This window comes from Branchiostoma floridae, chromosome 8, assembly GCF_000003815.2.
Source record: "Branchiostoma floridae strain S238N-H82 chromosome 8, Bfl_VNyyK, whole genome shotgun sequence".
In the NCBI taxonomy this organism is placed as follows: Eukaryota; Metazoa; Chordata; class Leptocardii; order Amphioxiformes; family Branchiostomatidae; genus Branchiostoma; species Branchiostoma floridae.
In genome coordinates this window covers 18013220-18030511 of record NC_049986.1, presented here as the reverse complement: position 1 = coordinate 18030511, position 17292 = coordinate 18013220, and the positions used below count along the sequence as shown (strand labels likewise).

The following is a 17292-nucleotide window of genomic DNA, read 5'->3' as shown; positions in this document are numbered from 1 at the left end:
CCACTTTAGATCTAAAACAGTACCCAGTTTCTGTATACTATACAGAAGACCTATTAGGTCCTAATAATATATCTAACTAAATATAGCCACTATCTATACTTTATCATACAACAATTACAACCATTTACAATATGGTAACACAGAAGACAATGTTTCATTGTGAAATAAAAATGTTGACACCATAATTATCTATTTAGCAGCTTTTTGGCAGATAATTAAATATGTGCTTCTCAGTCTAGAAATATTGTATTTATAATTTTCATATTTTTACCTATTTACAGAACACCATTTACAATAAAGTTTTGAATAAAATAATGGTATCCCTTTGAGTCTTGCCACATTCATCCTTTTTTCATTTGCTCGGATAGGACGTTAAATGGAGAGTGTGTTGAGGAGAGCACACCTCGAGCACATTAAGAACCACAGCATTTATCGAAAAGACAAGGGGTCTTCCCGGTGTGAGTCGTTCAAAACCTACAGTCCTATGGCTGCACCTGGGGCAATATGCTGTCACATTGAGGTCACCTGAGTTAGCACCAAATGGCAGCTCGCTCCAGAGTTTAGCGACAGTCCAATTGAGGTTACTGGTAATGAGTTAGTGCCTTATGGCATGCCCTTGTGATTTAGCCCCTCCTACTGTACACTTTGCAAGCTTCTCACAATTCAGCCCATGGCTACAAAAACAGAGTAGTCAGCCCACCCAATAACGATGACAAAAATAACAATTCCAAACGATAATTTTTATAGCTACCATTAAAGGCATTCATAGATTTGGTAAAGATAAAAAATGGTGGCATTAGATTGTGCTGTACAATCCTGACTTTATGTGGTGTGAATACTGCATCTTTTCTTAAATCATTGAGACATTGTCACATGTTTAAGGATAAAATATTACAAAGAAAAATGTCAATGACCAAACTACTCATTCAATTTGTGAGTGACTATCATTTGACTTTCAAATTTGGGCAACATTTTTTTCACAGAGGTAATTGTGCTAGTCATTGACCATGACATTGCGATGTATATGTACACGTAGACTGCAGCAAATGGCCAACTTCCTTGTCAACATCAACATCATTGCCTTTAAAAAAATCTTCAAACAGAAGCGGGATGTGCCATGTGAGGTTGTGGGTGGGGACAGTTGTCCCAAATCCACTGTCATCTTGCCTCCTCATCATCTGTCATATAGTCTCTCCCCTGGAAGAAAAAAAGTAGTTAGCTTTAGTGGCATCGCATGGCAGAGAGGCTATGCTCGCAGACACAAGATGGAGAGGTCATGGGTTCAATTCCTGCCATTACTGGCTAGATGTTATGTCCTTGGAAAAGGCACTATACTGTACACGACTTTCCTCACTCCATCCAGGTAAGAAATGGGTACCTGACTTCAGTTGGGAACATAAAAGGCGATGGAAGGAGAAAGACGGGCTCAGCCTTCAATACCTTGCCCTAGACACAGTGGGTAACAACTCACTGCTGCAAGAAGGCTCTTCAAAGAGACTACCATAACCTTTTACCTTATTCTAACAGCATTTCTACATGCACAGATGTTTACCTTTTCCATGCAGAAAACAGGTTGCCAAAAATCATTGCCAAGATGTTTAAACTTATTGATCTTCCATATAACCACATGCTTTTGTCATTATGACCCCGGTTTGAGGCACTGATTGATCCAACTTGCTTTCTTTTGAAGAAAATCACTTAACCTTAACATGACTTAACCTGACTTTGGTTGGGAAGATAAAAGACCGTGGAAGGAGAGGGATTGGCTCTGCCTTCTAATATCATGCTCTATAGACATAGTGGATAACAACCCACTGCCCCTAAATGCATTTAAAAGGGCTACTTTTACCTTGAAAGTTTACCTATTTACAGTCAGTTTTTTAATGTCTATCCATTATCTTTATCATCGGTTTCCATTTTCTGCTGAAAACGTAGTATTTGATTTACAACTGTAAATCATGTGATGATTGTTATTGAAAGTTACAAGTACTTCAATCTATTATTCCTTGTCTTGACAGAATATTCACAACAAAATGTCTATCTCCAAATTTACATACCTGGTCAATTTTTTGGTCCAAAAGTCTGAAGAACTCTTGTTGACTGTGAGATACATGCCTGAGAAGGAAAAAAGAAAGAAAAAAAAAGTAAGAAAACACTGTGGCTATACAAACATGGAATATCCTACAATTAACCATAAGGCTTGTGGTCTTGCTATTACATTTTATAAGTACATATCATTCGTAGCTTGGGAAAATGACAGCTCAGAGACGACGGTATTCTACCGTTTCGACTTTAATATGTCTTTCTCAAGAATTGAATATTATTAAGTACATACATGACTGTACTTATTTAATTAAAATTTCATGTTTAAACCACAGAAACATGATTTAGAAGGCAAGACCATACTGGATGTTCGTGATACATTATCCCTTTGAATTGGTGGCCAAATACTCCAGGATCCTAGCAATCTATGAATGGTTAGAAGTCACTTAGCAAACGTTGCCATAACAGCAGTCTACAATTGGCATATTTGATGCAAATACACAACTCAAACTGTCCTTCAGCTTTCAAGTAGTATAAACATGTACTGTGCATATGGCATCTGGCAGGTGAAAGGAGAAATGTATGAGGTACACTGATGTCGCCTTACCCATTTTTCAACTTTCTGAGAGGCATGTAGGAAAGATCAGAATGAAAGAGATTAGCATGAACGTTTAGCATCTGTGTCAACTTGGTAATCACATCAACATTTCTGACAGTGTTATCATGCATGGATCCAGTGGATAGTTAAGGTATTGTGCTTTTTACAGGTCTACAGTCGGATAGTGTTAACAAGTTAAGAAAACAACTTACGGTGCAGGTCTGCTGATAGGCTTTGGTGGCTCATATTTGTCCTCCACTATCTTTTTTAACTGCAAAACAAAATACATGTAATGCTATAAATAGAAATTAGTCACCATACAGTATTTGATTAAAACATAAGGAGGAAACCCCCTTTTCCAAAACAGGCTGGAACTGCTAAGCGACCACTGAGCATTCAAATGACAGATTCCTACAAAAATTTCATAGACAAAGAGCAAAATTTCTTTACAATTACTGTGTTTTTGTTGTCTTTTCAGTCAATGATATACTGTTTGACTATGAATGCTACTATTGTGTAGTTAGTAGTAGTACATGTAGTAGTCCACTGTGTTCTGCTGATGCAGCGGTCTGGACACTCTGCAACAGCACTCAGTCTTTCTTCATCTCTCTCCACTGCATCTTGTTCATTGCCAGCTTCCTGAGCTCCCGCAGTTTTCTTTCTGACCGCAATGGCCCAAGTCCTCTATCATTGAGGTCAGCCCTCATTAAGCCTAACAGGTTCCTACAGTACCTTCCTATTCGAGTTTTGTAAGTGTTGGAACCAATCAGGGCAAAGTCTAGGGCCTGTTGGGCAGGTGTTGTGTGGCTATTGTGTGGCTGGGTAAAACTGCAACTCACCATTCCTGCCTCATCCTCTCCATTCACATGTCTGCCTCTGTCTGAAACCTCCTGGTTATTCTCCTCATCAGCTACATCACCCCCTCTTACATCTGTGGAAGAAAACATTAGATAAGATGGACATTAAGTTCGTCTTTACTCACACACAGGTAAACACGCATGTTCTTTGTGCTGAACACCATCCACACAAATGTGAACACACCAGTCCTGTCCTTAGTACTGAACACCATACACACATAGGTAAATGCACCTGTCCTTGGCACTGAACACCATCCACACACACACACACACACACACACAGAGGCAGACACACCTGTTCTTGTTGCTGAACACCAGCCACATGCAGGCAAACACACCTGTCCTTGTTACTGAACACCATCTACACAGGCAAATGTACCCATCCATACACAAGTGGACATACTTGTCCTTGCTGCTTGACACCATTCACACACAGGTGAACTTACTTGTCTTTGCTGCTGAAAACCATTCATGCAAAGGTGTTCAGCAACCAAACATACATGTCCCTGGTTCTGAACACCATCCAAACACTGGTTGAACATACCTGTCCTTGGTGCTGAACACCATTGACACATTTGGTTAACACAACTTTCCATGGTGCTGAATACCATTCACACAGGTGAACACAGCTGTCCTTGGTGCTGAACGCCATTTACATACAGGTGAAGACAACTGTCCCTGGTGCTGAACACCATCCACACACATGTGAACATACCTGTCCTTGGTGCTGAATAGTCACACACATGAACATACACCAGCACACTCCCAGAAAAATCTGTCCTTGGTACTGAACTCTATCCATGCACCTGCACACACACACACACACACACACACACACACACACACACACACAAACCTATCATGAAACCATACAAAAGTATGGTATGATAGAAGATTTTGGATCAAATATTGATGGTGACTGATTTTGTATGTTTTCGGTTTTATAGAATAGGAGGACATTTAAGTTCGTGTGTGTTACCTACCTGCCTGCTTGGCAGAGCTGGTGGTGTGAACACCATCTACACAGTCATACATGGACACATAGGGACTGCTTTTTGTTTCAATCTTACAGAACAGGGGGAATTTAAAGTCTCTGTGTGTACCTACCTGCCTGCTTGGCAGAGCTGGTGGTGTGTGTTAGGACTGGACTGTCTTTCTGTGGCGGGAGGGGGGCAGGGATCTGCTTGGCACTGGAACACCCCATGTCCTATCTGGCAACACAGAGGTCAGGGGTTAGAGACATGCTGGTTGATTAGAAAACAACTCTTCAATATATTACTTTGTGTGTGGAACTGTTAAGTAAGCTACTAAAAACTTGAGTGCAGTGCCACATTGTCCTCATCTGTCTGAAAGCAAACATATTAAAAAAACAAAACAATCCAATACATCACTACATCCCAAAGACCCTTAATCCAAGACCGTACCAATCTAATTTCTTGATTGTTTATTTTGTAAAATAATGTTACTAGTAGATTGGCAAATCAACAGAATAGAATTTGAGAGGAAAGTCTGCACATGTACCGAGGCACACTACAATTTCAGCTTATTTTTTAAGGGAGTGAACAGAGTCAATGAGATGACAGTTTTGTCCCAGCCCATGTGTTCATGATGACATTCTTTTGCTAAAATTTCAACATAAAAACTTAAGAGTAACATTGAGAAATACATTGATGTGACCGAACAGCAGTACCTTTTATAGTAATTTCAACCACATGCTGACCAGGACCATATTTACGCCTACCTAAGTGAGAAAGCTGTAACCTCAAAGGGCAAAAGCAGTATCCAACTGGCCACTTGGATACCGCTTTGGCTCTTTGATACCGTCTTATCCCATGTGCACCGGAAAAAAGGCCAGTTCAATCAATCTCTGAAATATATACATGTGTAGGTAGGACTTTCAACAATATTCCTTGCTCATACAATACCCTGGCCATTCAAATCTTGAGGAAAATCATCAAAAAGAAAACAAAACTGATAGCTGCCAGATGAACTACAAAAGTCTTCCATATCTTACCTGCAGGCTGTGCCCGTTCAAATGGCCAGACGTATTTCTTTTTGTCCAGGAATCGATTAAGGCCTATGTAGGGCATCCACATTATTACATCTAGCCAAGAATAAAACCATTACTTAGTCACCAAGGGTTTCTGGCCTATATGTACATTTTGTAGCTAGGAACATCCATATTATCTAGTTACATCAAAAGGAAGACAACAAAAGAACTAAACGTTGCTAAGGGCCTGAAGTACAGGATATCTATATTAAGGCACGGAATCATTCCCAGGATAATAAGGAAATTTGATAACAGGTTAACAAAATTCGCTGTGCTTTGTGTTGAAGACACGAAATCGAGGATCTCAGACACAGAGAATCATGGTAAGAAAAGAACAATTCTCCAAATCTCCTATGCTGGCAAAAACTTTGGGCTTTCTAGTAGGATACCAGGTTAACAAAATGCACTGTATCTAGGATTTAGGACCCAGAGAATTATCATAATGGTAAGAATAGAACAATTATCTTAACCTCCTATGCTGACAAGAGCTTTGGGCTTTTTATTAGGACAACAGGTTAACAAAATGCGCTGACCTTTGTGTCAAAGACACAAAATCTAGGATTTTGGACACAAAGAATTATGAGAAAAGAACAATTCTCCAAATCTCCTAATATGCAGACAAGAACTGGTTAGGACATCATTCTATATTAAGGTGCACTCTTACTGCACTTGCATCAAGCTTGCATCACTGCGGGGTTGTTCATTGTGTCACTGTTTTGTTATTTTCTCCAATTTAGATATTGCGTAATACGTAAAAGTATGACTTAGAAGACGACAAAATACACAAAAAGTAAGACAATTTGTTCTTTATCTCTGAAATTTGTTGTGAGTATCTTTCGGACCCAGTTGCTGTGACTTAAGCTTGACGCACGTCCATCATTGATTGGACAATTCAAAAGATGTCAGTGGGACATGTACAAAGACATATTCAGAGAAATTCAATGCATAAACGGGGACTTCACATCTCAAACTCCCCTGGCACTCAAAATGGATTATGATAAAGTCAAAGATGACTTAAGTCCTATAAAATCCATTCAACCACCCACATAAAACATTGATTTAGAGCAAACCAATTACAGTAACTAATTAAAAGATCTGACTACAACTTACTTGTAAAAAGGCATGCAGGCTTGAGACCTTAGTGCAACCAACGTTACTATCACTGTACCAGCAGCTCTAGTGTCCACCAGAAAACAAGGTCTGTTCCCAATGATCCCTCGCTGAATGTAGAAGGCCTAAACACACACAACACCAAACATGCTGTATAGTGTATGGTGTTCTCATGGCAAGAAAGGCTATCACTATAGGAACATAATGCCTGATCATCTTTGGGCTTTAGTGATAACTTATCCCAATAATGTGTGAAATAGTTAGCAGAACTACTGAAAAGGTGAAGGACTACTAGTAGATGGAGGATTTTTCATGCTGGCTGAAAGTAAATATCATAATTGTGTATATCCATCTCACATTACATGTATATGTAATCCAGGACTCCAGTCTTGTTAGCTTTGGACTGTTTTCAAAGGTCGCTACCCCACACCAACATACTGTAAATGCAGAAACTTTCACGGTGGTTTAATGTTCGCGGTTTTCGCGGTGGCGGCCTCACCGCAAATTTAAAACCACCGTGAACATTTTTACATGGCAGTAAGAGACTACAGTGCATGGTGCTACTGCGAACTTCAAAACACTGTGAAAAGTTATTTTTCTCGCTACTGCGAAATTAAATCCCTGCGAACTAAAATGCACTATTTTAGAGTATACGTGTATATGCAGGATTCTTAAGGTGCATTTAAGCTTTAAAGACCATTTTGTCACAAGCATTTAAAGGATAATGGCTGTGGTTCTACACTTAGGCTGATCACCTGCATGTACATATAGAATACAACACGGTGTATTCCGTATCACCCAAGGTAACAGCCCAACCCGCGGGAGGGCTGGGACCATTTATTTATGTCAAACCCACCCGAGAAAACACATGTTTTGATGCGAAATGCGCCAGAAGTTGAACAAATTTGGTGCCCTCGAACCAAAAGTGTTGCAACAGCAATGTTCCAACGTCCGAATCGGGTATTCGAATTGCCAACCGAGCGGTATTCAGCCCGCTCGAAATGGTTCGATCTATTCGAATGGAGCCCGTGTGATACACCTTTCGAACTTGTGCGATACGGAAGCATACGGCCCGGTCCGGAACACCCGTATCGAACGTTTTCGCGTCACAGGTATGACATAAATGTGGTTACTTCCTACATTGTATATCATAAGGAATTGGAAACTAAGTATTGGTACATGTTGTAGCAACGGATAGCGGGTCAGCTACCTGGTGGAGGATCGCCATAGGTGGTAGCCTCTTTTGGAGCGTCATACTGCCCTACAGCTGATCAGTATGTACTAGGAATGATGGATGGATGGATGCTCAAGCTTTGTTTTGGATCTCCATTTATCCATTAATTCTTTGAGTGTTTGATAACACTAACAGGGGGTAGAGTGGATTAATGGCGATCCAAAAATATTGCAAAAATGTTATCATTGAAGAGGTTCATCAGCAAGTTACTACAATATTCTTCAAATAGTGATGGTTTTTAAAGGCATACAGACAAAAAATCCAGCCTTCACCTACACTGATACTCTAAAATCAAGACAGTAAAATCATCATAATGGCTTAAGAAGGTTCAGACAACACACTGATAACAAAGTGTTACAACAGCTGACGTTTCAATGACCTTCTGTCATCACCTTCCTCAGGGAATAACAACTGGTTTTACTTTCCACCTTAGCTAGGTGTCAGTATTGCCCTGAGGAATTTGACAGACGGCCACTGAAACATTGGCAGTTGTGCCTCTTTGATGGTGAATGAAGACATTTGTTATTTGGTCACTAAATTGCTGAAATTATTCACAGATATATGATATAACACTAGTTCTCCTTTATCCACGGGGTAAGCTATATTCATTGCTTTTAATTAAAATGGGGTATTAAGGGATATCAAGTTGACGGATGGTGGTTCAAACTGCAATATTTTCAAAATACTGTGGATTGAAACCTTCGTCTGTTGACTTGATATCCCTATAGACCCAGTTTTTAAAAATGACGGAAATACTGGTTACCCAGCGGATAAAGGTAAACTAGCATTATATAATTCAGTGAATAATTTCATCAATTGATGTAAATAATTTCATCAATTGAATGACCAAATAACCAATTTCAAAACAGCCGAGATCATGTGGCACAGCGGCAGTGAATGGCTCGGGACTGAGAGGTCTCGAGTTCGAATCCTGCTGTGTCACTGATCTTGTTAGAGACATTGTACATGTACATACCTACAGACTTGTATACCAGGGAATCCACCTCCACTCTATAGCTACCACCTGTTATTATACACTCCTAAAAGCTACAAGATGACCCTTCCAGTTCTGCCTTGCATATCTTATTACCTGGATGTCTAATCTACATCGACGTAGTGTTAGAGACATTGTACATATACATACCTACAGACTTGTATACCAGAAAATCCACCTCCACTCTATAGATACCACCTGTTATGATACAATCCTTAAAGCTACAAGATTACCCTTCCAGCCCCGACTCGCACGTTTCAATGGCATGTGATCAAGAGGACCCTCGTTATACCAGGAGTGTCCACTGATCTGATCAAAGAAGCAGAGATGAATCGCTGGCAGATTGAGTTCAAACAGTGATTAATCGTTAGATACAGGGTGGATGAGCGGCCACAGAGGAATTGCTGGCTGGATATTCTAATATCAGTTCTTGTGATATCAGATAAGGAACTGGAATCTTTTGACCTCGTTTTCCTCAAATGCGTCGTTATGGAAGCCTTTTTGAAATGTGTTGAACACATTAGTGTCTGAAGATTGAGTTCAAACAGTGATAAATCGTTGGATACGTGGTGCATTGAGCGGTCACAGTGGAATTGCTTGGTGGATATTCTAATATCAGTTCTTGTGCCAGCGAATCCCTGGTGGTGGTCTAGGCGACCGATTCATCTCGGCAGTAATCAATTGGGGTGACACACAATTAAAATTTTGCTGCGATGACAACAGGACTTAATAATTGCAATAAGGACACACTCACCTCTAGCTATATAAATCATAAATTTTACAAATTCGATATCAATCGAACCAGTATGGGGAATGGATACTTGGAAGTTTATTTTTGACAATGTGATTTTTCACTATTCACTACTTGTCAGATTTACTCGAAGACTTAAAAAATGTAATTGTTGCCTCATGCCCTTTAAGACTATTCATGCTCTATTTCTACAAAAAGGTCATGAGACAATTTACTAATTGCAAAGACATTAAATACCAGTACACAGTAAAACCATAAATGAAATCTTGACACGTATTGTTGCTCTTGTTGTTGCTAGGATATTTTAGCAAATATTAGATGAAGAAGATAGTTTGAATGTTTGTTTAGGTAAAGTTTACTGAGGAAGAAGTTGTTTTTTACTTTGATCCACCATTGTGCAGCCTAGTTGCCGAAGCAAAAAAAAAAAATCTATTTGGCCAGGTTTCAGGAGAAAGCTTGATTCTAGAAAATAATCAATTCTATTTTCAACAGATTCTAAATCTAATTACCTTAAGTCAATTAATCAACTGTCTAACATTTCCGAGAAAGGCACATCTCATTTGACAATGACTCAGAACAAACAAAAATATTTGCCATGCTGATTTACAACACAGTATAAACCTCATATAACCTTGATTGTAAATCAGACACTGCACATGCAGCAAGGTGGTTTAAAAACAGTTAGACCCCCCCCCCCAAAAAAAAAAAAATCAGTGAGCTACAAGTTACAAGTGAATAACATTAGTACTGACCTTAACTCTGTATGTATGTTGTTCTTCCTTATAGTTACCAGGAAATGTTGTTGCCTGCTATGCACACAACCTAAGGAACCCAACACAATTATCAAGAAGAGGAGGAGTTGAATCTGACACAGCAAGGCAAAGCCAGACTAATCGCACTACAAAGTACAACTTCATGTACCACTACAGTAACTGTAGCTACTTGAAAAGCATCATGTCATACTTCACCTCATTTGAGGACAACCACCTTAGGCCACATCAATTTAAGTTGTTGGTTCTCGGATTTAAAAAAAGACGTTAAACCGGAGAGTGAGTGAGTGAGTGTGAGTGAGTGAGTGAGTGAATTTAAAAAAATTGCTTAACGAGAAGAACATGTAAGGCTGGTTCACCTTTATCCGAAGGTAACCTATATTCGTTGTTTGTACAAAAAACGTATTTAGGAATATAGAGTCGATGGACGGTGGTAAAAAATAGGAATATTTTGAAAATATTGCAAATTTGAAACCACTGGCAGCAGACTTAATACTCCTAAATGTGCTGTTTTTAAAGACAACAGATCCCCATGGATAAGCGTTAGCATTATGAAGACACAGACAGAGGACCAGATTTATGCCTTGGTGCACTCAGTTTTTTAAGAGTGAATAAAGTCATGTTCAAGTTTTCCTTCCTGCCCATTGCTTTTATGATATCCGGTTGCTTTATTTTCACTTTAAAAATCCAAAAACCAACAAATCAAACTGGTGTAGCCTTACCTCATATAATTCAGCCAATCATTCCTTAAAAGCTTGCCAATGTTCAGATCTGGTAACAGTTGGCCATTTCATGATCATTTAAGGCGTATAAGGCTGGACCCAGCTGTTAGCCATGGATTAATGTTTTACTGTAATACTTGATGGGTGACGACTGAGTCTGTATTTTACAATGATCTGCCTTGTTGTCTTTTAGAATTTTACCAGCAGCTGTTAGGTGCGTTTTCTTAAACTATACATGCCTATGAATAGTCTGATTAGAAACACAATTTATTACTAAACAACATTCACATAATAGAAAATATCTATCATTTTCTCAATGAGGTTCGCGAAAATAAAAATAAGTACTGATCTAGAATATACAGTTTGAAAACACTAGTTCATGTGTCGGAGGGAAAATTTTGTACATCCATTTACAGTCCTTCTTAAGGTGTGAAAAAAGATAGATTTGGGTTTTCTTCCAACTTGAAGTCATATTCTCATCTTAGTTGTTGGTAAACTTTTACTTTAAAACGTCTGTGATACTGTGCCATGTGACACTTTCAAATACCAATACAGCCCTCGTCCCTAGAAGCTGAACTTGATGAATAGTTCTCACACTGTTTCTAAGCTGTTCCCAACGACGTAAATGCCAGCATATATCAATGGTGGCACCGTACATTAAACATGAACAAAGGCTGCCTCTCAACTTCCAACCAGGTAAATAATACTGTGTTCTTCCACCCGTGGCCTTTACGTAAATGTATGCTCTGCTTGTCAAAGCCATGTTATGTCAACTACAAAAATAGATGCGTCTGCTTCAATGAGGCGGAGAAGAATTACTGCCCTTTTCTTGTCCTTCAGTGACATCAGTAATTCCCTGTGTGTATGGGACAATAGAAACAAGAGCTCCGCCATGCTTTGATTGCCATTTCCCATGTGATCAGGCACAAGGAAAAAGCAGGTCCTGTTTCCTTGACATTGTCTTTTCAATTCTTGATATAAATTGTCTTCTACTTCCTGCAGGCAGGTATAGATTTCATTGTAATAATAGACATCACTGGGAGATTTGGTATTCATGCCAAGAAACTGCCTACTGTTCTTCAAGTTAACAGTAAACATGTTACACCTGTACCCTAGGTGGCAAGGTGGTCTTGTGTTTAGGATTGTTGAGTCTTTGAACCTGGGTTCAAATCTCTAGCAGGTCCCAATTAATGTTGTGCAACAGGAAAAAACACTTTGTACCGGTGTTTGAAGAGAGCCACAACTTCAGCATGTTAAAGACTGTAATGTCTTATACAACATGTAGAACAGCTATCACTTCAAACTATCTTTTAAGTTGAAAGCAGTACAGTACAAGACAAACAGTAATAATTCCCTTGATGAAATAGACTTCTTTATGTACAAAATATCTGAAGAAGTTGTCTACACATTTTGGGAATACTTCTAATAGAATACAATTATCATTGTATCATGTCACTACTGCTTAAAGAGCAAAAAGTGTAGAAGGGATGAGTGAGAGAGTGAGTCGTTTGACTAAAATAGAAAATAGTTAGTATACTAAGGATGCTTGGCAGAAATCAGTTCCTTAGGATTTAATTGACAGCATGTTTGTTAGCAAAACAGTGTTATCAGCAGGGCCCATCCATGATAAACAGTTTATCTACTTCTCTGTGAATACTGAACTGAACTGTGAATACAGCACAGAATCAAATTCACACTGACACCTTTGTCACAACATTATTGAGTTAGCAAGCAGTTATCAAATCATGTTATATGTTACAAATCTCATTATTATCATTATGAAAGACTAAGTATAGCCCCATACAACAATACATTTAAGGAGGAAGCTGTGGACCTTAATAAGTTCTGAGAACTAATATTAAGCTGCATTTTCCAAACATATTTTTAAGTCCAAGAATTTTTCGAGTGACCAGTTGTAACTCGAGTATCAACCTAACACTGGATGCTTTGGCAACATTACACGTAATGCTACAATGTTACACATTTCTCGAAGACAATGCTGAATCACAGGTAACAAGACAATACCTTTAATTTGCTCTTTGCTATGGGGAGTCCTGGGGTACATTTTTTTTGTACACAAGAATAGTTGACATGGTATGTGTAATACCTACTCCTCTACGCTAAATAGGGTAACAAATGGGACGATAGGCATTCAAATGAGGTGGCCTTTGAATTTCATGTGTGCTAGGAAGGCGCATAATACAGATTAAATCATCACAACGCCTTCCCACTTAAATACGTAGTAAATACTTAACAAAATACAAAAGAATAGTTGGGATGAATGCTGTATCTATGCGATATGGAAAGTTTTTCAGCAGTCACTATAACGTAAACTACACTTTTGGCATGTATAGGTGAGTCCTGAAAAGGATGTCAGCTTTTATATGAAAAAGATTGAAAATGATTTGGTTCTATGGAAGCTTGGTATGTCAAGCAATTTGCCTCACTTAATATGACGCCAAACACAAAGTTCACTTTGCTGAATTTGGAACCTTCTCACTAATCTTAGTCTCAGATTCATTTTCTTAGGAACACTGTTGTATGAACATGTTACAATATTACTGACACAATAAGGTCTTCATACTACTTAATTTGACCAGAAAGTCCAATATTTACGACCAAACAGAATGTTACATCACATTAAGCACTCAACTTAACAAAGAGGAAGTTGGAACACACGTCATGCGACACAAGTTTATTCTTAGCTGTTCAAAACTCCGTGTTCTCTGTGAGACTGTTTGGGATAAAGAACTGGACAGACAATGACTTTCCCATAACCACTTTTCTTGTTGAACCAAATTCAGTTTCCTCATAGCTTGGGGTGTAAGATATGCTGTCTACAAAATATAATCTATCAACCGAACTCCTCCGATCTTTCTTGACATTCTAATCACAATGTACTTCCTTCAAGACAATCTTTCAGAGTTTGAGGGTTTCAAAGTGAATCACAGTCTGTACCAACAAGCTTTCCTGTTCCAAAACTCTAAAAAAACGTGTTCTGAAGAACAAACTCTCACCTGTAGAAAACAGACAAACGCAACTCGGCGTTGCCACCCTAGACACGACAGCCCGCCCGCCCGCGCGCGCCCGAACGCTTAGCACAACCACGGCAGGGCCAAAGGTGCGGGAACACTGTTTACAAAATCTGGGGGACGACATAGTGAGGACAAATAAAGCAAACACGTTGCCATGGCAAAGCCACTACAAAAGTTGTTTGATATCCTGGACATGAAAGCCGTGCCTACGCCAGGTGCCACACCTCCCTCGTTTGTTTAACGAGCAGGTAAAACATGGTCATTGTAATAAACCAACGGACTGTGTGTACAGCATTGGGGATAATAGACCCCCTAGGACATCATTCTCTTCAGCTTATGCATCATTGTCTTCAACTTTTGATTTCTTCTGATTTGTGCAGTTAAACCATGTCTGAAAATTAAGAATTCCTAAAAGAAAAGCTACATGTACAGTAGGCTATGAAGTCAGGATTCCTGTTTTCAACATTGTGAAAAGTATTTGAAAGTAAATTTCAAAATTTTTTGTTCAAATCGTATTTTTGTATGCTCAGGCTTTTTGCTTACTTCCAACCATGAACACCTACATGTATGTTGGGATGAGTGAGAGTTGGCTTGTAAGTTAATAAGATATATTTTAGATCAGTACTAGTATCAGTATTTGTAATATCAATGGATCTATAATATTTTTACTTACGTGCAGGATCAGAAAATTTAAAGGACTGAAGTCAACTTTTATTTAATTGAATCTTAATTACATATCTACAAATAAAGAGAAGAAAAATAGTCATAAGATTTGCAACATGTTGAGGCATCCAGCGTAACGATGTGGTGCTTACTGTAGATTGATTTTTTCATAACCTTAGCTAAATGTAAATTGATTAATTTCGTTGATGAATATATGTTCATGTACATTAATTTCCCGTATAAATTCCATTTGGTTTAACATAACAGTTTTGCGGGCACGTATTATACTATTTATAGTACAATCTATAGAATATTATATTTTGAATTGTGTTATCCAACATTTCCCCTTGCAAATCTTATGTTTCAAGCTACAGATATTACTGCAGCAGTTTAACTCATACATATACATAATGGTCTGTTAAAATGGTGTGAGACAAGAAGTTAAAGTTGATAGCTTTGCCCCTAAGACTGATTCTACATCGTTATCTATACTAATTATAGCTCAATGCTGCTGCTTCTAACGTTATACCCAAGGCATATGCATACTACAAGGCAATTTCAATGAATCTAAAACTTAAAATAGCACAATGTTTTAATTATTCATGATCAAACAAATTTCCTTTCATAGACACAGCATTAAGGGTCTAGAAAGTACAAGTTGGCCATGATATCAGTGTCTGTATTTGAAGAAAAATATTTACATTAATTCTTAGTAGGACCAAAGTACTGACTCACAATGTGCATAGATTACCTTGTTTGCACAATCAAAACATCAGTCAGTGTGTTAACTGTTCTATGTGACACATACATGTATCTAACAACATCACTTCTACTCTCCAAGCAGAGGTTAGGCTTCAGCTTCTTGAAGTTTGGGTGTATTTTGGAGTGTTTCTATCAGACTTTCCACATTGTATTTTACTACTACTTAGTAGTAAGTTTGACTCATGGCAGACAAAAGGAAAACCTGATAAAATAGAAAACCTGATAAAAAATTCCTAAAAAGATCGTCCCAAACAAGCAAAAGCATAGCCTTCAGCTGGCCATGCTTGGAGAGAACATCACTTGCAGTCTACACAGTAAGAACGTTTGTCCTTTCTTCTATACAGTATATATCGACAATTGTGACTCAATCACACACTTTGTTAGAGAAAAACCAACACGCCTAAATCCGCATGGAAAACTAAGCAGCTGATGATGATGTGTGCACATGTACACAAACTCATAAATGTCCATCAAGTCCCACTGTTTGGTCTTGGTTTGACAAACAGGATGGGACAACAGCACGCCGTACTTGGCAGGTACAAGGTTTGTGCTAAAACATGCATTACAACTCTGCTCCTGGTGCATTGGTTTCCCGATTGTGGGAAGGGAAAAGCCAGTAATTTGAAGACCACCAAAAACCATCATACTTGCTTAGACACCCATAATAAGGACACTGGTCTCAAGATAATATTAATAACTAGAGTTCGGGGACCTCATACCTCCATGAAATATTTATTGCTTTTTTGTGGATGGTATGTATGTTTATAGTCGGTTGTATTTGAGAGTAATGGTTATAAATGTTATGGGAAAGTAGTGGTGTATTTATTTAATGACACAGAGGATGTCCATCTGATTAGTAATTATTAAAATGTGACACTTAATTGTGCAATGTGCGTTTAAGAGGTCGACGGCATATGGTAGCGTGGTGTTCCTTAAGCTTGATGTTTGGCATTTAAACTGTCTAAGGTCGTCAGCATTAGTGAGGTTCGACTCTGTGCCTCAGAGCGGTGTGGTGGGAGGAAGTTGGGAAACTCAGAAAGAAGAAGGGATGTGGCCAACTTTAGTCAGATGGTGATTTGATTTTCCAACAATATGTCATAACATCAGCTGTTCACACGGTACAAAAATGAGATGCACACTTTCCTCTGATAGCCCTACATCAACTGTAAGATGAATACTTGGCGCCAACCCCGTCTGCTAAAAAACAAGTACCATTGGCTACGAAAGAGACAACTAACAACTGTCCCTTATCGTAACGAAATCAGAACATCTGTATCGCCCATAAAACTGCTGACACCCAGCCCATCTAAGATGAGAGGACCTAATGGCATTTTAATCACCATGTCACTCAAATCAGCAGTACAGTATGTGAGACATCCATACCTGTTACAGCTGTCACCTCACTATCTGCTTGCAGCTAAGCCCATTAACAAACACTTAAAGCACGATGCCTGTACCAATATATCTCAAATATAGGGGTGATTTCTGATATTATTACATCGATTATAACGACAGATACGGCTCCCAAGATCTCATCGATTCGAGCTTTCATCACACCCCACCAACACAACAAGTATGAAACCAATCCATCCAGCCGTTCTTGAGTAATCATCTACACAGACAGAGACACATAACAGAAAATATAACCTCCAGTCCATGACATTTCATGGAGGTAATAACATGAACCAGGCAATGAGGGACAG

At 38.8% G+C, this 17292-nt stretch overlaps 1 protein-coding gene across 5 annotated transcripts in view; it reads right to left on the bottom strand.

The window, feature by feature from the left end:
- Positions 1–845: 845 nt before the first annotated feature.
- The window catches only part of LOC118420701 (uncharacterized protein C1orf21-like), a 25993-nt gene continuing 9546 nt past the window's right edge, over positions 846–17292 (bottom strand). For 3 of the 5 annotated variants that reach the window (XM_035827637.1, XM_035827638.1, XM_035827639.1), the window contains 6 exons: positions 4606–4709; positions 3481–3572; positions 2854–2912; positions 2651–2665; positions 2058–2115; positions 846–1197 (listed from right to left, as the gene is read on the bottom strand). In XM_035827637.1, coding sequence (XP_035683530.1) covers positions 1159–1197; positions 2058–2115; positions 2651–2665; positions 2854–2912; positions 3481–3572; positions 4606–4702 — 360 coding nt within the window. In that variant the 5' untranslated portion in view covers positions 4703–4709 and the 3' untranslated portion in view covers positions 846–1158. Of the gene's footprint in view, positions 1198–2057; positions 2116–2650; positions 2666–2853; positions 2913–3480; positions 3573–4605; positions 4710–9036; positions 9298–17292 lie in introns of those variants that run through there. The other 2 variants (XM_035827640.1, XM_035827641.1) reach the window with 2 other exon arrangements.